Source organism: Hypomesus nipponensis, chromosome 18 (assembly GCF_054491055.1).
Source record: "Hypomesus nipponensis isolate SF chromosome 18, ASM5449105v1, whole genome shotgun sequence".
Lineage (NCBI taxonomy): Eukaryota > Metazoa > Chordata > Actinopteri > Osmeriformes > Osmeridae > Hypomesus > Hypomesus nipponensis.
In genome coordinates, this window is record NC_140378.1 from 16817501 (window position 1) to 16841230 (window position 23730).

General features: G+C 47.5%; 1 protein-coding gene across 3 annotated transcripts in view; it reads left to right on the plus strand.

The window, feature by feature from the left end:
- LOC146252463 (protein Wnt-2b) overlaps nucleotides 1–12694 on the plus strand; it is a 17641-nt gene extending 4947 nt beyond the window's left edge. For 2 of the 3 annotated variants that reach the window (XM_084679578.1, XM_084679577.1), the window contains 5 exons: nucleotides 1–641; nucleotides 5585–5805; nucleotides 8521–8798; nucleotides 8903–9167; nucleotides 11530–12694. The exon at nucleotides 1–641 is cut by the window's left edge and continues 378 nt beyond it. In XM_084679578.1, coding sequence (XP_084535704.1) covers nucleotides 457–641; nucleotides 5585–5805; nucleotides 8521–8798; nucleotides 8903–9167; nucleotides 11530–11759 — 1179 coding nt within the window. In that variant the 5' untranslated portion in view covers nucleotides 1–456 and the 3' untranslated portion in view covers nucleotides 11760–12694. The remainder of the gene's footprint in view (nucleotides 642–5584; nucleotides 5806–8520; nucleotides 8799–8902; nucleotides 9168–11529) is intronic. The other variant, XM_084679579.1, reaches the window with a different exon arrangement.
- The last annotated feature ends 11036 nt before the right edge of the window (nucleotides 12695–23730 follow it).

The following is a 23730-nucleotide window of genomic DNA, read 5'->3' on the forward strand; positions in this document are numbered from 1 at the left end:
CGGAACACTGACTGAACCGAGAAGACTTTGCTGGCTGATTCTAGTGCTGATTCTTATTGTGGCTCCAGTTAATAATTTAGCACAACTTTCACTCTGGTTTTTGACTTAATAAACAGGCTTCTTTGGTGAAAAGAGCTTTGAATGTACCAAGGAGCTTTTCTTTAGAGAGTCTGAGGAAACGTTTTTTTCCAAGGAATCGCGTCGGGGTTCATACCCTTGTTATTTGTGGACCGCCTGGTGGAGCGCGTGGACATGGTGCACAGACACTGCCTTTCAAACTCATGACAGCCGTTAGTCTACACCGGCCGCGCCACAGGGAATCAAACACCGGATAACGAGGCCTATGGCTGGCATTGCAGCTGATCGCTTCTGATTAAATTGGGGACTTTTTATTTTTAAGTGCCCGACACCTCATCTCAAGTCAGAACCATCACCAAGAACAAGACGCACCAAGCCATGTTTGGTTTAAGTAAGGCTCAAGGCTCGCCGGTGACCAGTAGAATGGCTAGCTCGGCGGGGTTAAGGCACGGGCCACGAAGTGGGACATCCTCATGTGAGGGCCATGGTGCCAGCTCGCGGATATACTGCGCCTGTCTTCTGCTTCTGCTCGTGCTCACGCCCAGGGTGGATTCTTCATGGTGGTGAGTAGCTGGTTCCACCTATGTCTTTTCTACAGACGAGACATAGCCAAAAGATTGACAAAATTCAACACAATAGACTGCGTACTGTGTACATACGTTAATGTTCTAAACGAATTTTCAGTATCTTCAAAAACATTTTGGGGGGGGATTTTATTTTTTGCACACACAAAATAAAAACAACAAAAAACAAAAAATTATTGTTACTTCAAATCATAGCTTAGGCCTACTACAGAAAACGGAAACATGATTTCTATTAATCGAAATGTGTTTCTAATATTGGTTTTTAATAGGAAAATCTATTGGACAATCGAAATTTACATGGATTGATCTTGCATTTAATCAATCATTTTATTAGGATAATTAATTAATCAATTAATTAAATTATCGCATTATTATCGCTTAAACTGGTATAGGACTGTTTAATAGTCTGACTTAATCTGTCTTATTCGTTGTAGAAGCCGACGCATGTTTAAAGCGCACCTTTGGTTCATTGCATTTACCCTCACTACTAAATATGTTCATCAGTAAACTTGCAAGTAGAGAAGGTAACATGCCTCAAATACTATAACGGAGAAAACGTCGTTTAATTTTTATATTCTAAGAATTATTCAACTCACAAACTGTAATTTAATATAAAAGGTAAGCTGGTAAAAAAAAAACTAGGAGCAGTTGGTGTACATTATGACAGAAAACATTTCAAAAGAATGCTATAATTGCAGCAAAACGTTTTGGACAGTGAAAAAAAATATTATGTGTTTGTGAATGGGAGAAGTCAAGTTTTTGTAGGAGGTGCCCAATTCCAAAAATGCATTATATTTCCTGATAGTTTTTGGCAGCCAGATATAGCAATAATAATAGAGCGATAAATGTAATTTATGTTGGCACTCTTGGCTCCGAGCGTGTTCAACTCAGCTGGAGTCTGCATTCAGCAAGGCAGAATGGTCATTAATTCACCAGGAACCCCAAACACATACATAGGCTTAACATATACTCACACACACACACACACACACACACACACACACACACACACACACACACACACACACACACACACACACACACACACACACACACACACATGCGCACACACACACAAACACAAAGGCACAGTCCTTAATTCTCCAGGCACCCTAAATGAGACATTTAGGGTAGAGGTGGTGGGTTAAAATATGTGAAAATATCTCACACTACTGTAGCGTATGCCTGCTGGTGTGCTGGCACAGTGTGCATCTGATCATGTCAATAATACTGTGTATATGAATGTATGCAGGTATGCAGTTTCCATAATCTTACACCCAGTTGTTTGCATTCATTTCACAAGAGAGATAGATACGTTTGATCTATTGAGAAGAGCTATGTGTAATTCTGCCAGACAGACAAATACTTGTTCAGGTACAAGTTGCTATAGCATCACAGAAGCTGTGGGTCCCTCCAATGACTAGCATTCCTCATTGAAAAATTAGATATTGTGAAAGGTTCCACCTTTTCACATAAGCTGTGTTCACATCGCTATTCCCCTCAAGTAACTACTACTTATTTACATTACATTTACATTTATTCATTTAGCAGACGCTTTTATCCAAAGCGACTTCCAAGAGAGAGCTTTACAAAGTGCATAGGTCACTGATAATAACAACAGTTATTTTCACTTATGATGAGAGTGAGGTTTCTGACTGGATTAGCTTCCATTGGAAAAGTCCTCAATTTAAATTGTGCAAGACACCCTCTGAGGAACAGTCCTATATATTATATACTATCCTGGGTCAGTTTCTGGAGCATCCTACCAGATGAACCTTCAGACACAGGCTGACCCCAGAACAGCCATCTTATTGTGTTAATTGTGGGACTGTTTTATCATTGTTCGATTTACCCAAATGTTTATCCACCAATGGTCATAGCCCAGATAGCGCGATGTTAACATTGTGATTTGAGATTGGGAGATTTGAATGTGTGTTTCAGAGAGGCTTTTTCATGTGAGGGTGTGTGTGTGATCCAGTGGGTGAGAAGAAAACCCTGCTCAGGCCCTCCCATCTCCTCTCTCTCTCTCTCTCTCTCTCTCTCTCTCTCTCTCTCTCTCTCTCTCTCTGTCTCTCTCTCTCGCTCTCTCTCTCTCTCTCTCTCTCTCTCTCTCTCTCTCTCTCGCTCTCTCTCTCTCTCTCTCTCTCTCTCTCTCTCGCTCTCTCTCTCTCTCTCTCTCTCTCTCTCTCTCTCTCTCTCTCTCTCTCTCTCTCTCTCTCCCTCTCTCCCTCTCCCTCTCCCTCTCCCTCTCCCTCTCCCTCTCCCTCTCCCTCTCCCTCTCCCTCTCCCTCTCCCTCTCCCTCTCCCTCTCCCTCTCTCTCTCTCTCTCTCTCTCTCTCTCTCTCTCTCTCTCTCTCTCTCTCTCTCTCTCTCTCTCTCTCTCTCTCTCGCTCGCTCGCTCTCTCTCTCTCTCCCTCTCCCTCTCCCTCTCCCTCTCCCTCTCCCTCTCCCTCTCCCTCTCCCTCTCCCTCTCCCTCTCCCTCTCCCTCTCCCTCTCCCTCTCTCCCTCCCTCTCTCTCTCTCTCTCTCTCTCTCTCTCTCTCTCTCTCTCTCTCTCACGTAGACACACTCTCAAACACACGCACACACTCTTTTTCTCTCTAAGAGTGTAATAGTGGGTCTTTACGGCATGTTAGTTTAGACCAGCAGATAATGATTTAGTACCCTATAAAACCACCAGTCCTGACTGTGTGTGTTAGAGAGAGGGAAAAAGAGAGAGGAAGAGACAGACAGACAGACAGACAGACAGAGAGAGAGAGAGAGAGAGAGAGAGAGAGAGAGAGAGAGTGTGTGTGCGTGTGTGTCAGTGTGTACCTGTGTGCGTGTCTCTGTGTGTGTGTGGGAAAGGTGAAAAAGTAAAAGAACGACTGGTTGTGACAGAGTGTGCGTACATGTGTGTGGACTGGTCCTTTGATGAGCACTCTGTCCTAATTGTCCCACTCAGGAAAGTAGAGACCCTTTACCCTGAGTCCTACTAGAGCTCCATCATAAAGCAGCCGTGCACACATCGAAATGATCCCTGACCTACTCGCCCTGACCCTGGCTGACCCTGCAACCTCAGAACTGCACTGGGTTTCTGTGCCACACACACAATAAATTAAAAACCTACCGTGAGTAAGTTTTTCTATGAGAAATTATCCCAGAGATCTCGAAAAAAAAACCTGCGGTTGTGGATGATCAAAGAATGCGTATGAAGTGAGACTTGATGGAGGTGGTGTTAAGCTGTTTGACTGGGGCTGGGGCTGGCCTACCTAGGTCATGTTATGGAAGCAAGCAAATCAACTCCAAACAAAGCAAAGTAGTTTTGCACTTTTAAAGAAGTTGATTAACTTTTATTGAAGTCAATCTCGCAATATGAATCAAATTGGAAGAGGAAACTAAGTAAGAATCTCTTGAAACAGGAAGCAAAGATGGCTGATGTATAGGCCAGGATGGCTGTCTCAGACACCCATGATCCGGTGCACTCTTTGGGTTAATGACTTCATGCAGTCATTGCATGCAAAGGATATCCAACCTGAATATGATAACTTTATTGTACAACGACCTTTACTCAAACATAATGAAGACAATGTACAAAAAAGTGCTTTAATTTCTAACCCAATTTACATTTAACAAAAAGTTAAAACTGACTCTGAAGTCCAGTTTTAGTCTTAGGTCAATCTATCCTGTTTGCTACAGTACTGAACTAAACTAGAAATAATGTCTCTGTCCATGACCTTTGGTGATCATTGTATACAGTTCCTACACACACACAGAAGTGTGCACTGTTCATGTTTACATTCATGCAATCAATTCAGCCATATCAAGTTGGGGAAACACATAAAGCTTTAGTATGCAGTTCTTGGACAGTGTAAGACAGATGTTGTCCAGGACTCTGTTTACCCTGTATGGATACAGTAAAAGCCCCTGTTAGTGACTGTGAGTTTGGGGAGTGAGAGAGTGAGGGGGAACAGTTAGGGGTAAGCAGGTTAGAAAGGGTGAGACAGAGGAGAGAGAGGGAGAGAGAGAGAGGGAGAGAGAGTGAGAGAGAGGGAGAGAGAGTGAGAGAGAGAGAGGGAGAGAAAGACAAATCTATAGATGAGAAGTGTTGGTTAGTTCAAAGGGGAGGAGGGGGGTGTAGGGGGAAAGGGGAAAGAAAGGGATGGAAAGAGAAGAAGAAAGGAGGGTGTTTGGTAGAGACAGAGGGCAAGGGAGAGGGGGGTTAAAGGGGATGAGAGACAGAGAGAACCTGAGAGTGTGGCTGAGAGAGACAGAGAGAGAAGGAGAGGAACCGAAAGAGAGGGGGTAGAGAGAGGGGGGAAGAGAGAGGAGAAAGAAAGAAAAAGGGAGAAGGAAGGTTAGGGTTAGTGTGTAAACGGGGTTCTACCCTGACAAGGTTAACGGAGGCCCCTGACTCCTAGCTCTGATTTGTGTCGACATGATTTCTCCCGCTAGACACACAGTAGGGAGAGACTACCACACACACACACACACACACACACACACACACACACACACACACACGGGCTGACACACACACACACACACACACACACAGGCTGACACACACACACGTGCACGCCCGCGAGCATGCACCGGGCTCGTGGGGAGAGGTTAAGTGCTTATTTATTTGGAGAGCAGAGTAAATGGTTTCCTCCTACTACTCTCAAACCTTTAAGAGTTAAGTGTAGTGAACTCTGACTCCAAGGACTGCACTCTCTCCCTCACACACATAACCGCGTGTGTGTTCAACATGTACAGTATGTCATCTGAACAAGTCAGATGACAAACATGAATAAATAACTTTTTACACGAGTGTGCTATGAAATCAATTATCAAGAACTCCTTTGCCAATACAAATCAGTTTCTTAGTGTTCATGTAGGACTTTAATGGTCAAACCTAACGACCCTCTGTCTCTCTGTCTCGTGTGCGTGTTGCACAGGTACATTGGTGCGCTAGGGGCCCGTGTGATCTGTGACAACATCCCGGGCCTGGTAAACAAGCAGCGTCAGCTGTGTCAGCGCCACCCAGACATCATGCAGTCCATCGGGGAAGGGGCCAAGGAGTGGATCCGCGAGTGCCAGCATCAGTTCAGACACCACCGCTGGAACTGCAGCACCCTGGACCGGGACCACACCGTGTTCGGGAGGGTCATGGTGCGCAGTAAGTGTGTTCGGCCTTGTGTTGGGGGGACAGAGGGGTTTTGGGGGGGAGGGGGGAGTGTGCTGGTCGTGGATGGTGGGAGAGAGGTGTGTACGAGTGTGTTCCAGACATACTTTCCCAGAGGCTTCCCTTTCTCACCCTCCTTTACGCACACACACTGCACAGACGCGTACGGTGGGGTGTGTTTATAGTTGCTAATGGACTGCTGTAATGCTAGGTGCCTCGTCATAGACACAGAGTAATGCTAGGTGCCTCGTCATAGACACAGAGTAATGCTCGGTGCCTCGTCATAGACACAGAGTAATGCTCGGTGCCTCGTCATAGACACAGAGTAATGCTAGGTGCCTCGTCATAGACACAGAGTAATGCTAGGTGCCTCGTCATAGACACAGAGTAATGCTCGGTGCCTCGTCATAGACACAGAGTAATGCTCGGTGCCTCGTCATAGACACAGAGTAATGCTCGGTGCCTCGTCATAGACAGAGTAATGCTCGGTGCCTCGTCATAGACACAGAGTAATGCTAGGTGCCTCGTCATAGACACAGAGTAATGCTAGGTGCCTCGTCATAGACACAGAGTAATGCTCGGTGCCTCGTCATAGACACAGAGTAATGCTCGGTGCCTCGTCATAGACACAGAGTAATGCTAGGTGCCTCGTCATAGACACAGAGTAATGCTCGGTGCCTCGTCATAGACACAGAGTAATGCTCGGTGCCTCGTCATAGACACAGAGTAATGCTAGGTGCCTCGTCATAGACACAGAGTAATGCTAGGTGCCTCGTCATAGACACAGAGTAATGCTCTGTGCCTCGTCATAGACACAGAGTATTGCTCGGTGCCTCGTCATAGACACAGAGTAATGCTCGGTGCCTCGTCATAGACACAGAGTAATGCTCGGTGCCTCGTCATAGACACAGAGTAATGCTAGGTGCCTCGTCATAGACACAGAGTAATGCTAGGTGCCTCGTCATAGACACAGAGTAATGCTAGGTGCCTCGTCATAGACACAGAGTAATGCTAGGTGCCTCGTCATAGACACAGAGTAATGCTAGGTGCCTCGTCATAGACACAGAGTAATGCTAGGTGCCTTGTCATAGACACACAGAGAGCTGGGGACGCAGGGTTATTGTCACCATGGTGTTTCATGCCTGTCATACACCTCAGCTCTGAAATGACCTGAAACACACACACACACACTCATATATGCACTCATGCACACAGTCACACACGCAAGCACCGACCCACACGCACGCACAAACAGATGTAAAGGCACACACTGTTCACAAAAATACGCTTTGCACACGTACACAGTTATGAGTAGAGCATGCATGCCTTTTTGGATCTGTGTTTATCTGGTTATACAGTTGGATGTAATAAACACTCTCTACGAATGTCCAGAACAGTTGGCTACACAGTGTTTAGTGTTTAGGACAGAGAGAGTGGAGCGAGCGAGCGAGAAAGAGAGAGAGAGAGGAGGCGGGGGAGAGGGGGAGAGGGGGAGAGGGGGAGAGGGGGAGAGGTGTTTGTGTAGTCTAGACATCGGACGTCAAAAACACTGAGAGTTGTTACTGTCCCTTCCTCAGCCATGACAAACATGTGTGGGGGCTGGTTATGGACCACACCTAGTACAAGATAGGGAAATGTGTGTGTTTGTGTGTGTGTGTGTGTGTGTGTGTGCTCCGGCAACGGGTAAACAGTAATGTAGATGTAAATATTTAGAGAGATATTCTCGCCGACAGACAAACACCTCGGGGTGAGTGATTACCCCCACCCCCTGACCCCTAAGAGGTGTGTGTGTGGGTGTAGATGGTGGGGGGGATCCTGGGTGCCCACCTATCTCAACCTGCTACCCAGAAAACCATCTCAGCCCAGATCATCCAATGAGGAGGGCACTGGGCCATAGAAACATTTGGTAAAGAGGTGCAGTGATAGAACGTTGTAGCTGTAGATATTTCAAGGGGATTGAGAACACTGTCTAATAATTAGGAGCTGGAAAATAAAGTACTGACTCTGCCTCTATAGAGTAAATCATTGCTCCATTCTTTCTTATGAGTTGACATGAATCCCCATTCACTTCAAGCCAATTTTCCACTTGGCTATCAACATTCGCAGGAACAAGGTTTGAAGAAGAGTTGTTATGAAATACTTTTAGACAACCCTGTTTTTATGTATTTATTTGTTTTACTCAGCAACCAGATTTCTGTAGTGTTCTTCCACAAGGAGAGCTAATGAGTGTCAGGTCTGCAGGTAACACCTTGACCCGTAACCATGCGTTCCGCCTGTCCATGAGTCATCACATCTCAATGACATCATTGTGGGGCTGATTAATGGGGTATCACTATGTCTGTCTTTAAACAATTTATGTGAGTGGAGGAGAGCACATCTAGTAGGATTATCTCCACACTAATATTTAAACAGAGCTGTTCTGCTCCTCACCAAGCCTGAGATGCCCTCTGCCTGAACAGCATCACTGTGCCCTGATGGGCCACACACACACACACACACGCACACACATACATACATAGTCACACACACAGGTGCACACACTCACACACACAAACATGCACACCCACACAAACACACACACATACAACTGACCTACCTCACTGACAGCTGACAGGGCTGCACTGCATCAGCCCTGCCTCACAGCGTGTGTTAACCAGCCCCTCCCTCCCTCCCTCCCTTCCCCTCCCCCCCCCCCCCCCCCCCCCGCAGGCAGCCGCGAGGCGGCGTTCGTCTACGCTATCTCCTCCGCCGGCGTGGTGTACGCTCTGACGCGCGCCTGCAGCCAAGGGGAGCTCAAGACGTGCAACTGCGACCCGCACAAGCGCGGCCGGTCCAGGGACGAGAAGGGCGAGTTCGACTGGGGCGGCTGCAGCGACAACATCAACTACGGGATCAAGTTCGCCAAGGCCTTCGTGGACGCCAAGGAGAGGACTGTGCGGGACGCCCGGGCACTCACCAACCTGCACAACAACCGCTGTGGCAGGACGGTGAGGACGCCGGACACACACCCGCGTACACGCACGCACACACACACACGCATGGACACGACCTCACACACGCACACATATTGACTGTCTGTCTGCCTCTCCAGGCGGTGAAGCGTTTCATGAAGCTGGAGTGTAAGTGTCATGGAGTGAGTGGTTCCTGTACGCTGCGTACCTGCTGGATGGCCATGTCTGACTTTCGCAAGACCGGCGACTACCTGAGGCGGAAGTACAACGGCGCCATCGAGGTCACCATGAACCAGGACGGGACAGGCTTTGCCGTGGCCAATAAGGACTTCCGCAAAGCAACCAAAAACGACCTAGTGTACTTTGAGAACTCGCCTGACTATTGCCTCATGGACAAAGCAGCTGGTGGGTGGAGCAGTACAAACACACACACACACACACAGACATATGCACACGCGCACACACACACACGTACCCACAGACGTGCACACACACACACCTATTTCCTCATGAGAAGGAAGAAATCCCATTGTGTCTCTTGACCACATGAAGATAAGCAGGAGACAGCATCCAGAATGTTGATGGATCACCAGTCTGTGTTGTGTGTTGTGTGTTGTGTGTTGTGTGTTGTGTGTTGTGTGTTGTGTGTTGTGTCACAGTCTGTCTGAGCGGTACCGGGTGTTCTGTGTTCACAGTTGACTGCTCTCTCTGAGTGTGTGTGTGGGTGTGTGTGTTGTGTGTTGTGTGATGTCTCGGGAAGCTAATACCCCAGTGCCTCCAGGGCCATGCTGGCAGTATGACCACCTGACCTCCCAGGTCTCTGTCAACACACACACACACACACATTCACACACCTGCATTCACAGACACACACCAGGACACACATACACACACGCTGTCTAAAAACATGGACGGTACACTAGAGAAAGATAAATGAAAACTCACTAGCTTAGGTTTCTAGTTACTGTTACTATTGTTTTTAGTTTGTCATTGCTGGTGTCCAGTCAGAGTAAAGCCATAGGTGTCTAGGATTACCTAGATTAGCACACCTGTCCTATCCAGCCTCCCCCTCCAGCTTAACCCCACCCTCACCCTCACCCTCACCCTCACCCCAGCCCAGGAGTATGGCTTATCCCCTCTAACACACATAAACAAGCAGGAACTCAGGCATGCATGTATGGGCATACAGGCACAAAAGTTGTGTGTGCGTGTGTGTGTATGGGGGGTGGGGTGTTGAGGATGATGATCTACTGTGTGTGTGTGTTTAAGTGTGTGTATGTGTATTTGTGTGTGTGTGTGTGTGACTCGTGACTCAGCAGCCACCACACCTCCAACCACAGCTCTACGTTCTCCTCACCTCTGTCCACCTCCCTCCCTCCCTCCCTCCCTCCCTCCCTCCCTCCCTCCCTCCCTCCCTCCCTCCCTCCCTCCCTCCCTCCCTCCCTCCCTCCCTCCCTCCCTCCCTCCCTCCCTCCCTCCCTCCCTCCCTCCCTCCCCCCACCTCCCCCTTCCTCCCCCCACCTCCCCCTTCCTCCCTCCCTCCTTCTGATGGAATTCACAGCCTCAGGACACTACAGGCTTGTTTTCTAAATCCTCTCCTCTCCTGTCCATCGCATTCTCTGTCCCTACCTCTGTCTCTCTTTCTCACCCTCTCCCTCTCTCATTCTCTCTCTCTCTCTCTTTAATTCTCTGTGTCTGTCTCTCTCTCTTTCTCTATATGTCTCTCTCTCAGTCTCTCTCTCTTTCTCTGTATGTCTCTCTCTCATTCTCTCTCTTTCTCTGTATGTCTCTCTCTCTGATCTAAGCATAGCTGCAGGGCAAAGTGGGAGTCTGAGAGCCTGTCTGTCTGTCACGCTTGACTGTCCATTTAACCCTAACTCACACACACACCCATGGAAACCCCACCACACACACACACATGCAGACCCCACCAAACACACACTCACACACACACATCACACAGACCCCACGACACACAAACACACAGCTTCAAAGGGGGCACTGGCTTGGGAAAAGGCTGTATGACTATAGGCTTCTCTACCAACAGTGCATATTTGTATCTATGGCCTGTTGTTCTGCCAGGCAGTGTGTTATGATAGCTATGAGCTTCTGCAGGGGTGTGTGTGTCGGTGGGTCGATGGGTGGGGGGGGACAGGGTTCTCCCACTCTCACACCCCTTGAGGTCTAATCTCCGTGGGGATGACGCCCTGAGAACACAGGAGCACATACCTCTGTGTCCTAGGTGACTGTCTGAACTCTCCCAAATCTGGGGTTTCTCTCACAGCAGGGAGACTGTGAGGGAGAGGAGTCTCTTGGAGTGTTGAAGGGAAACCAGTGGATCAGTACACTGCTTGTTTGCTCGTTGAAACAGCACCCCAACTGTGTGTGTGTGTGAGTGTGAGTGCAGAAGACTTGCAGTTTGGTAGGTTTGTACTTTGTGTTAACGATCTTATGATTGAGTTTGTAGGATATAAATAGAATGCTCACTGTCATAATAAGAACTTGAGCCTGTACATTGCACAATAAAAATGCCTGCCTCATAAATGTGTTGCAACGCTAACACATTTAACTAACACAACGCTAAGATCCCAAATACGAGACATTTTTGCAGTCTAACGCAGTAAGGCACACATTTGATTCTGGTACGGGGGGGGGGGATTACCCATCAAGAACGTTTCTTAAATTGTAGGGGCATGAAGGAAGGGAGAAGGAGGACCATGTTTTGGGCGGCACCATCAAACTCATCCTTCTTGCGTTTTCACCGCAGGTTCGTTGGGGACGGCCGGTCGCGTCTGCAACAAGTCGTCTCGCGGCACTGACGGCTGTGAGGTCATGTGCTGTGGGCGGGGCTACGACACCACACGAGTCAAGCGCATCACCAAGTGTGAGTGCAAGTTCAAGTGGTGCTGCGCCGTGGAGTGTAAGGACTGCGAAGAGGCCGTGGACATACACACCTGCAAAGCCCCCAAGAGAGCCGATTGGCAGGACCAGACCTGAGGGCACATCCCCTCCAAAACAACCGCCCCCCTCTCCCCCTTGGCAGGACAACCTGCAGGACATGGCATTCTGGGAAAATGTGTCAAGACCTGCCCCTTCTCTCCAGTTCCCCGTTGCATGGCTTCTATTCCTGTCTCTGTGAAAAGCACTAGAATTGAACTACAAATCCCAGCTTCTCCCCTCTCTGTAAAAGCCCTATACCTAAACTATGGATGGTCTTGGGAGGTTTGGGAGGTTTGAGGTGAACTGAAACTGAAGCGCTGAAGGACATTTCATTGCATTTTTGTCTTTATAACTTGGGGGGTGGGGTGAGTTAAAGGTTTGCTGCTTACGTAATGCTTTAACAACACACTTTGACATTAACTGAGCCTTTGAGCTTATTCAGTAGTATATCGACAATATCATATAATCACATTTACATATTTTTGTGGGAAAGACATTATTTTGTGTACCGAAACTGCTTCGTCAGACAGTGAGAGGTGACTGAACAAGTCTCTGACCGTAGAAGAAATGGATTTGATCACTGAGCCACAGAGATTTTGGCTCTCTGCGCTCTGAGAGCATGGATGGATGGACGGATGGGCGTATGTTTGGGTGTATGGACGGAAAGACGCATCCTCTGAACTTTGAAGGAGGGTGGTGTGATTTATTTAAATTATAAAGTGATGTTATGTTTCTCATCTCAGGGTGAGACTGCACTACGTATGTTGGGAGGGGAGGGGAGGCACTCGCGTCGATGAGGAGATCTGGGTGTGAAAGACAGCGAACGCCATTGAGGAGTTGATTGCTAGCTGTCCACTAAGACGTCAATTCTGCATAGCAAGAGATGTACTTCTCTGTTCTCAAGCTCGCTTGTATAACTTTTGTATATTGCTTTGTTATTCTAATTATTATAAAGATGTTCAGACATCATACAGATGTTCATATAAAATATATTGTGTATTGGTATGAAACTGGAATCCTTCATTTGTAATTTCACTATACAGGCATTCACAATACAGGTGTAAACAATGCACTGCCCATCCAAGACACAGAGAATATTAAGGAGTAGACAAACATCTGCTTCATTATTACAGATAGTGTTCCCAATGGTTGTTTTAGAAGTACAGATAGAGATAGAGGGAAGAGAGAGACAGTAAACGTGTTAGAAGAAGAGGAAAAGAGACAGAGACAGCAAGAGAGACAGAGACAAAGGGTTCGACAGAATGATAGAGAGAAACACAGAGAGAGAGAGAGAGATGAGGGGGGGGGATTCATACTGCAGACAGGGCATGACTAATCAGTGTGACTGAGTAGGAGTTGTGCTGCCATACCTCTCCTCATCACCCAGTGTTATTCCCATCACACACACACACACAGACGCCCGCCAAGCACAAACGATGGCTGCTCTTACAGTTAACCAGGTTGGGGTCACCGAGTCAAAGTATGTGTGAAGACGCGGGAACCAACAGAGAAAGACAGCTCTCTGTACCAACGACACAGGCTCACAGTCTATGAAACAAGGTATGTGTGTATGGGAGTAAGGGGGTGGGGGGGTTGCAGTTTGATAAAAGAGATCACAGACACACCTACCCCCTCTCCCCTTTGACTACCACCCCTCCTCCACACACACATCGCAGGAATTCCAGGTGGGTACCTAATGACTAGATGAGGGCTGTAATTAGGGCGGCCTGTTGATGCCTGGGATGTGATTGGGCGTGCTCAGTGCCATGGAGGGGCCAGGGGGCTCCTGCCATGCCATGCTGCTATCAAAGGCTTTCTCGGACGGCTTATCAAAGGGAATAGTTTCCAGCAATCTTCTCTGGCCCAGCCCACATTAGTTCCGCCCCAGCCCTGTATTAGGGGTGTAATGTCTGGGTATTGTGTGGAGGGTGGGGGGGGGGGGTGGCTGTGTCTAGCAAGGGGAGTGGGGAATAGGACTTTTGATGATTCCCCCCTCACACACACACACACACCCACACCCATCTGTTGGTGTGTGAGAGTTTGGGAGATGACAGAGGAAGGCTGTTATAGAGAAACTGATCACTCGGGTGCTCCAGAACCAACTCCAATGGGAAGGCGGTGGTGGTGGTGTGTGGGGGGAGGGCATTGTCTGATTGAAATAGCAGCACAGAACAGAACACTACTGTGTGTGTGTGTGTGAGTGTATGTGAGCATCTGTCTGTCTGTCTGTGTGTGTGTGTGTGTGTTCATTCACTCAACATCCTTTATATTGCTCTAACCCATCTCCATATCCCCCAATACTGGGTTGGTGGATGTGTCCCTCGGTGATGAGATCATCTCCCCTCGCCCTGGCTGGGGACAGGAAGCAGTGGAGACCTGAGGTATGATTGGTCACGCTGGCTCCAGGAGACAGGAAATGCAGAGCATCTGCTCAGAACATACCACAATCCATGAAGAAGCCCCAGCAACCCTCTTAAAGGGGTAGTTGAGTCTCAAAATACGCTTGTCAAGCATTTCTACTCCAAAAACTGTCAAGTCAAGCTTGTCTTTTTTTTCTCTTGTTCTTTCTGTCCCAACACTTTCACACTCACACCTGGAAAACAAAATACTGAACGGAACAAAGATAACCAATAACTTGTCGCTGCTTCTGAACGGTTGATTTCGACCAGTGGATTCTTTATCAGACTGCCTTCGTCATTCTTCTAGATGATGTCAGACCTGGTAGCCAGCCACCGCTCACCGCAGGGCCCTAAGCTTTATCACAGTCACTAAGATAAGGTAAGCTTTGCAGTCCCCCTGGGTCATGCCAGTTAGCAGGGGTCTATTCCTGTGCCCACGTTCCCCTGGCAGGTCCATCTGTGGCCTGGATGTCTGGGGGCATTCCTTCAGCAGGGCATCACAGGGGGATCATTAGGGGCATGGTGGTGGTGGGGGGGTACTGTGTGTGTGTTGGAGGGGGGGTCAACTCATTTCATAACCAGTTAAACCGAGAGAACATGTTTGGACAATGAATGCATAGCTGTTTCTCTCTCCCTCCCTCGACCCTCTTTCTCTTTCTCTCTCTCCCTGCGACCCCTCTCTTTCCCGCCAACCCCCCCTCTTCCTTCACCCCCCTCTCTCTCCCTCCACCCTCCCTCCCTCCCTCCTTCCCTCTCTCCCTCCCTCCCTCCCTCCCTCCACCTTCCCACTCTCCCTACACCCCTTCTCTCTCACTCTCCACCCTCTCTCTCTCCTGTCCCCCATCCATCTCTCTGTACAGCTTCCTCCTTCCTCCTGTTCGTCCTGTATTGCTAAACCCTACATAATCTCTCATACATAATCTATCACACAGGTTTTCCAGATTATCCTGTCCAGCCCACTTCCCCCCTCACACACACACACACACACACACACACACACACACACCATGTCTCCCTTTCTCCCTGTGTTTGTTTCAGTATGTTTCTTTGGTTCTGAAGCCGAGCCCCACTGAGTGAAGCCCCACACCACAGCGATCCTCACTTTCCTGGAAATGGACTGAGCGCGTACCGCACGGCCCTTCTGATCCCCCACACCTTCATCTCACCCAGTCTCTCACTCTCTGTCTCCGCTCGCTCTCTCCGGCCCTCCTGCCCTCTCGGTCCTCACTCTCTCTATCCTCTCTTCCCTTTGAACTTCTCCTTCTCTATCTCCCTTCATTGTGATAACTATGCAGATTTATGGTGCTCATGTCCAGGCTGTAATGCATGTCAGTCTGAGCTTTTCTGGCCAAGTGACATCAGTCCTGGGAATTGAAAATAGACTGAGCTCTGGTTACACACACACACACACACACACACACACACGTAGGCCATGCATGCAAATACACACCCACACACACACATAGGAAAGGCTTGCAAACACGTACATGCACACAGACACACAGGCACAAACATGCACACTCACACAGACACACACAGGCACATACACAAATTCTGCCTGGAGGCGTAAAGGCAGGATAGGACGAGGCATGCCGATAGCTCCGAGTGTGTGTACACAAATAACAAATCTCATAGTGAAACACTGCACATTACTTTGGGACCAGGAGTAAGGGCTAATTGTTTAGGCCACAGTAAATAGGCTGTAGTAGGGATGGAGAGCAGAATGATTATATATGGAGAAAGAGAGGGAAAAGAGAGAGAAGGAGACAAAGGGAAAGAGAGAGAGGGATGGATAGATGGATGAAGGGATGGTGGAGAGGGTGTATAGGGTTACTGAGAGGCCCGTCGGGCATGTTTATCAGCAGTCAAGATCTTAATCTGTGCAGAAAGAACCGCGTTCGCTACAATTCGTCAATATTACTAGAACCACCTGCCACCATCTGCCCCCCCCCTCCTCTCTCTCTCTCTCTCTCTCCTCTCTCTCTGTCTCTCCCTCCTCTCTATCTCTCTCTCTCTATTCCCCTTTCCCGCTAAATGTTATCCTCCATTTATCCCCACTTTCTTCTCCTCTTTGGGCCATGCTGTCTTCTTCTGCTCCGCACCCCCTACCTCTCACTCCAACAACCTGGGTCCTGGGTGGGAGAACAAGGATCCGGAAGGCTCCACCGTCATCTCTGAGCTGGGGTGGTCGTGGAGTCTGGAGCAGACACACACACACAGACACACACACCTGCAGGCATTGACCCCCCAAATCCCCCTATACTCACCTCTCACTTATCGGGCCAGGTTCTCAGCATGTCAGCACACTGTTATGCTGTGTCATTCACTCCCTGTGTCTGTATTGTGTGTGTTTGTCTGTCATCTCGCATGCCTGTCTGTCTCTGTGTGTGTGTTGGTGTTTGGTATGGGTAGTGTTTACCCCAGAGGGCTTGTATGGGACACTGCTCCATTTAGGGGTGACTGGTGGTCTGGGAGGTCAAAGTTCATATAGTTTAGCACTGTCATAATAATGCCAGTGGATATCGATGTCCCTGTCTGTTTCTCCACAGACAGCTGCCGTAGCGTCAACCATAATGTCCCGGAGCTAAAGGTAAACTATTCCGTCGGCTGCTTGGATGCAATAATGAATTGATAGATGCTTGGGGGTCGGAGCAGTAGAACACCTGCTGTCAGCCACCTGTGGGTGCAGAGAGAGTCAGTGTTCTTCGCAGTCTCTCTCCCCGTCTCTCTCTTCATCTCCCTGTGTGTCTTTTTTCTCTCTATGTCTGTCTGTTTTCGCAGCTACAGGCCAGGCCAGGCGTGTGTGTGTGTGTGTGTTGGGAGGTGTTAGTGTGGTGTCAAGGGAACATGTCTGGGGGCTGTGAGAGCAGCAGTAGGAGGGGCAGATTTATTAGGGCATTGAGACTAATATTTACGTGACCTGCCTGTAGCCCGGGAGGTGTCCAGTGTATCGCCTGCACAGGCGATCACAGCAGATTACCACACCCCCAAAAAATCTCATCAAGGGGCGCCCTAGTAGCTCACTGGGTTAAAGTGCGTACCACCACGGCTAAGGCCTTTGCGCAGGGGCTTGGGTTCGATTCTTGCCCGGGCCATTTCCTGCATCTTGCCCCCCCCCCCCCTCTCCCTGCTCTCCTGTCTCTCCCTCCCACTGTCTCTATAAATAAAAGCTGCAAAAAGCACCCCAAAAAAAAGAGTCTTATCTACAGAGCTCTCATCCCTCCCTTCCTTTCTCTCTCTGAGCACTGCCATTTCCCACTCATCCCATCCACATTAGGGAGTATGAGCACAGTATGAGATCCTTCAACTCCCTCAATAGTGCTCCTGAAACATACAAAGCCTCCCCCACACCCACACACACACACACACACACCCACACACACACATACACACACACCTCTGGAGTTGAGAGCCTACCAACACGACGTTTTCAAACTCACCTTTGGTTATAATCATTTACTTCAATGTTGCTTTTGAAAGCTAAAAATGTTTTATGTGGTGAGTGAAATGCCTTAAAAAAAAAAAGGTCATTCATTTAGCCACCACAACTATATTTCAACCCTTCCACAAACAAGGTGTTTTGTGATGTATGATGTAGTGCAACAGACCAAAATAGCTACAGACCTGTAACAGGTGTAATTGCTCATGCAACCGTTAAAGTAAGGGTTGCGGGGGTCATTTCGATTTTTTGGGGGCACTTTCTCAAACCAAAACTCAACACGTTTTACATTTCCCTCTTTGTTTCATGATAGGCTTGTTGTGCATTGCAAGAAATGCTTGTTTGCATGCTGCCAAGAGCATGGATTCCTGTTTACAACATCCTCTTCGGTTTATACAGTCATTACAAACCCTCTTCATCATAAAATGATGCAGTTAATTAGCTTGCTTTGTTAAATAGTTCAACAGTTAAAAGCACCATTCTATGTACTACCCACACCTAATCCTTTAATGTGAATAGTCTGAGTTCCATAATATTTAAAGGGATGTCTTATTTGAAAACTACCCAACAGATGTATATAAAACATGTTGTCAGTGGTGGAATATTCACAAGTTGATGTCCAAAAGGCTTTGTGATCCATTGTGATATGGCTGAAATATGAATAATTATTTTGGTGATTTCTAATTGTGCCGATCAAACAACAGCCCATATGGTTACCGCCACGCCCATAATATCTACTATCCATCCTCTTATTTTATTACATATTGAGGGGATTAAGGGAGAAAAATAGAACTGACATTTTCTTCAAAGTAATTACAGGGAAAGGTACAGTTTATTAAATGGTATTGTTAAGATAGCTTACAAAAGGAATCCTTAGAATTCTATACTTGATATTTGAAATGGACAGTTGATATTGCCCAAAATAAACAAGCTTTGATAAGGATCAAATGTATCCTGTTACTACAAATTTTTATCGTGCGCAAATTCAATATTGTGCTTGTCAGTGTGGTGGCAACAATGCAAAAGGCTGTACTTTATCCTGAAACTAACAATATGTGCATCAACCAGGATTATAACTGTCGTTAGTGTCAAATGTTAAAGGGCTCAGTATAAACCTTTGTAGAACACCTCAAAGCAGTTACGAGTGAGAGGATAAGCTTTTGTTCATTCTTACTGTGTGTGTGTGTGTGTGTGTGTGTGCGCACTGGAACTCTTAACTACTATCTGTCACTGTCTGTAGGGTTCCCTGGATATCACGGTTAATGTCAGCATCACTGAGTGTCAGCTGGTATCACTCAGTGGTATCTCTGACTGGTATATCTCTCTGTGTGCGAAGGCTGTGCGTTTTGACCCTGACCCTGCATCTGTCCTGTTTCCCACACCTCTCTCCCTTTCTGGCGTGTGTGTGTGTCTGTGTGTGTGTGCGTGGTCAGCCCAAACACCCAGATTCTGTGGTATGTTAATGGAATTTCGACTATTTGTCCAGGTCACTGTTGTTTGTGCCTTGCGAGGCGTCTCTGTAAATTCCCACTCAGCGAGGGAGATAAACACACACACACCTCCTGACGTCGCGACCCACACCTTGTAAGGTGAAGAATGTGGTAGACCTCTGGTGTGTGTGACAAGTCCAGATGTCAGATTTGCCACACTGTCCTTTTTACTCTCATAAATCACCGGTCAGAACTTTGTGTAGAGATTTTTTTTTTCAGATCAGCAACAGATCTCATATCCATTTGAGATTACTGCATCCTGACTGCATAAAAGCACTTGTGCATATGTGTATGCAAGGAGCAATGTGACGGAAGAGGAGCCTCTGTATGTACACATGAACATGTATGTTTATTGACAATGTGACGTGAACTAGTTTGTTTCTTCTCTTTCTTACGTCACATGCTTGTTTGGACGTGGAACATCACCTGATTGATGGGTTACAACTCAGTGGGCTGGAGGGGCTCCCAGCCGGCTGTGCTTCCCCAGGGAAGACCATCATTTACGTCCAGAGAGAAGGACCAGAGCCCTTCCCCACTGTAGGGGCCACCTGTACGAAATGCCTGGCCAAAGCTTTGCTCACTGCAACGCAACAGTCTCTGGGAAGTTGGGTCTCAAATGTTCTGTATGGGTTTATAAGCCACAGAAGCCCAAGAAAACAATTCCTCGGTTGCGTAAATTGACAGTAAATCTCCTTTGAATCTTTTGAAGCCTTTTAGCACCTCCAGGAAAGACACGGTAGAGTAGCCTCAGTCGCCTGGTAAACAATGATAAACAGAGCGATCGCTTGACACAGCATGGAGGCCTTCTCTGGAGGAAAACATTTACCTCCAGCTGCCAGTAGAACAATATCATTTCTGTTTTACAATAAAGTGTTGGCAGAACAGAAACATGTTTAGGAAACTCATCCGTCCCTCTGGGCCAGTAGAGGGTTGTTTATCCTCTGGCTCCTGCTCTCGCTAAAGGGATAATTCAATCAAATATATTACAGCTTCATAGAGGCTTAAACTTGCATCCATACTGGTACACCAGGACCCCGAGCACTGGTATGATGTCATCTATGGAGAGTTTTAAAACCAGTTTTCCAAAATCAGTTTTTGAGTGAGAGGCAGAATGGAAGGGGTTGGCTTTTTTTCCCACGTTTGTGATTGGGTTGTGTCTAGGTTTTCCCCTGACCCCGCGTTTGCGTTCAGGGTTCGTTCCCTCTCTCGTGCAGAGTCTGTGGGGGCAGGTAGCAGTGCAGAGCTGGAGATGTTGCCCAATAGCACTGTGTGTACGCCATACATCACTCACACACACACACACATGCATACACACACTCACATGCTCAAACACATGGATAGGTTGGGTCAGTACATGTGTGCGCACACAGTAAAGCACAAGGATGGGGCGGAGAGTGTAAATCAATGCTGTGCGGTGCCGGGTATCTCACGAACATCTTTCAGTGGTGAGCCATGAGTCAGTGTACAGTTAACTTATCATGGTACACACCAACACATACACACACACATACTGCACATACTTACAGGGGGAAGTTTGCTTCAAACCAGTTCTGACAGAAATAACAGAACATTTTGTGCCTAATTCATCCTTATATACGGAGGATAGGGATGGATGGAGGGAGGGATGGCGGAGGGATGACGGAAAGATGACGAAGAGATGATGCCAGAGACCTGTAAATGTAGATGACCTAGTATTCATATATGTCAGAGGTGTGCGTGTGAACAATATATATTGTACATGTTTGAGTGTGTGTGGGGAGGGGTTATGGACCACAGTCCGTTGCCATGGTGCTTTTACTTCACACACACACACACACACACACACATCATACCGTTGTTGTAGAATCACATTTTCTGCTAAGTGTTTAAACTGGGAGAGTTTATCACAGAATAAACAGGAGTCTAATGTGTTTATCAGACACTGAACTACACACATCAACAGCTGTTTATGACACAGAGGGGTCGCCAACACCATAGCATGCAACAACAACACTTTTCGTGGAAAACGCTCAAAAAGACCGCATGTGAGGGACTGTGATGTTCATCTTTGGGGTGGATTCCTCCAAACATGGCAACCAAACGCTCTGCACTCCAAGCTAAAGGAAGATGTTCTCTATGTCTGAACTGGGTGAAGGGGGGTGTTTGTAAAACCAATTCCCCAAGCAAACATATCAATAAACACAATTCCACTTAACCAATATAAATACTCCATCAGAAAGACAACCAAAATACATACACACACAAACACCATCCTCCAGCCGGGACTTGTAACCCTGGATCTTGGCCAACCATTTTGATAACCACGCCATTGACCGTGAGGTTAGCCAGCCTCATGGACTCATCATGTCCAATATTCAAGCTCAGTTTCACACAGTCCAGTACACCAACACATTGATCTCATAACTAAGACGCAGGCATCCTGACACAAAAAATTGCCTATGTGGATGACGAACAAAGGGGATTTCTAGGGCCAGAAAACATAAGCTATGAGTTAACTCAGGCTCGTATTTGGTTCGAAAGATTGCTGGCAGCTACGTCTTACTAAATTCATGTTTAGTTTAATCTCCTTTTCCCATTCATGCTTAAGTGTATTGGTGGAAACATTGTCATATCCAGCTAACCCTACACATAGAAGTATACATGAGCAAATACATCCTCTATGCTGTCTCACGATGATCCTGTTTCAAAGAGAAATATATCTTTAGGCATGCTTCTTAAGCTGATAGATCTGCTCTGTGATTCAGAGTTAAAACCCCTACTTCTCCCTTCCAGTGTTCTGTTTAGTGTCAGTCTCTTAATATGACTCAGCGTATAACATTCCTTATCCGTTTACATGCGATGTTGTGCAAGAATCACAGTATGTTTTCACGACCCAGAACACTTGAACACTGAACATTACAGTAGCCCCTCTTCTCCTTCCCTCTCCCCTCCTCTCAAGTGGGTTGATTAGGGTTACGTCTTTCCAACCACTGACCCCTACCACTGAATCCTTTACCCACACCACCACCCTTAAGTTCAGGTCACTTAATTCATATCATAAAGACTAGCATATGATTGAGAGCACTCTTCACTCATTTCACTGAAAGTGCAAACACACACAACCACATAAATACACAGACAGGTCAGCCAAGTGGTTGGAATGGGTAGACAGGCACAAATCATCCTCATCTCATGACTATCACTGCCAAACTGTCTGCGCAGAGCGCCAAGTTAGATGTTCCATAAAATCACCAAGAGCCTATGGAGCTGCTAGCCCTGTTAGCTTCAGCCCCAAACTAAAGAGACCATTACCATCCCCATCATCCCCGCACAAGCACCTTCTCAAGCCTCTGGGGAAGGCTACATTCCTGGTCAGTGGGGAGGGGTTACAGATGATGGCCAGGAGAGAGAGACTCTCTCGGAGAGAGGAGCCTATCTGCCTATCGTGTGAGGCAAGGAGTGCAAGCATTAGAAGTGGGGGCTCTCTGGAACTGTCTGGATGCTGGAGAGAAAAGAGGGAAAGGGTGAAGAGAGAGATACAGACAGAGCGAGAGACGGAGAGAGAGTTAGACAGTGAGTGAGTGAGCGGCAGGAGAGACCAAAAAACAGAGAGAGAGAGAGAGAGAGAGAGAGAGAAGGGGATGAGAGAGAGAGAGAGAGAGAGAGAGAGAGAGAGAGAGAGAGAGAGAGGGGGGGATGAGAGAGAGACAGAGAGAAAGGCCAGAGGAGATTAGTCTACTTGAGTAGGCTCGATGAAACCCTTCAGCACAGAGACAGCACTCATAAAGCTGAGAACTGTCTGTCTACCTTATCATTGAGGCAGGGAGAGAGGAGGGGCGCGGCTGCAATGCAACACAACAACTTTTTTCTCAGAGCGCACACACTTCAATCCAACCTTGCTGGAGTGTACTGAGCGACATAACAACTTACGACATGAACGTGTCACTAATGTGTGAACTCATTAGTGGCCTCCACTGTGTGTGGCGGTGGACCACAATAGCAGACAGCAGAATCATGATGCACCTACAGTGTGGATGCTCACAGACACTGAGGCGCAGGGAAATCTCAAAATGCAGATTGCCTTGCGTGTGTGTCTGTGTGTGTCTGTGTGTGTGTGTTGTTTGTGTTTAGTTGCTGGTCGCTGTGACAGAGACAGATGGGGTGTCTGAGAGGGAAAGATAGCCCACCAGCCAGCTAGCCTCACACAGACACACAGCATGCACCCATCACACACACACACACACGCACACACATGCAGACACACACATGCAAGCAGCATGCACCCATCACACAAAACACACCTACATACACAGACACACACACACACAGACACGCACATACACACAGAGACATGCATACACACGTTGGCATCCAACCAATCATGTGGAGAAATTTAACTAAACCCTTAACACAGACAAATAGGTGTGGATAAAGCCTGTCTGGGGGTCTGGAGAAAATTGCCGATTCATCACTAATTTCAAAACAAGCAGATTAAGACAAGACTGTTGAGGTATTCAGATGGACTTATGAGATTTACTGGAGTATACAGTCCACCAGTGTATGAGATTTGTGAGAGTATAAGAGTAGAGTGGTGTGTGTGTACTCTACAGCATGTCAAAGCAGTAACAAGCCACTACTCTGCCAAAATGTCAGCTGTCTCTCCTCTCTCCTTCCTCCCCTCTGTTTGTCTCATTTTTTCCCCAAACTGTTGTTTCCCAACC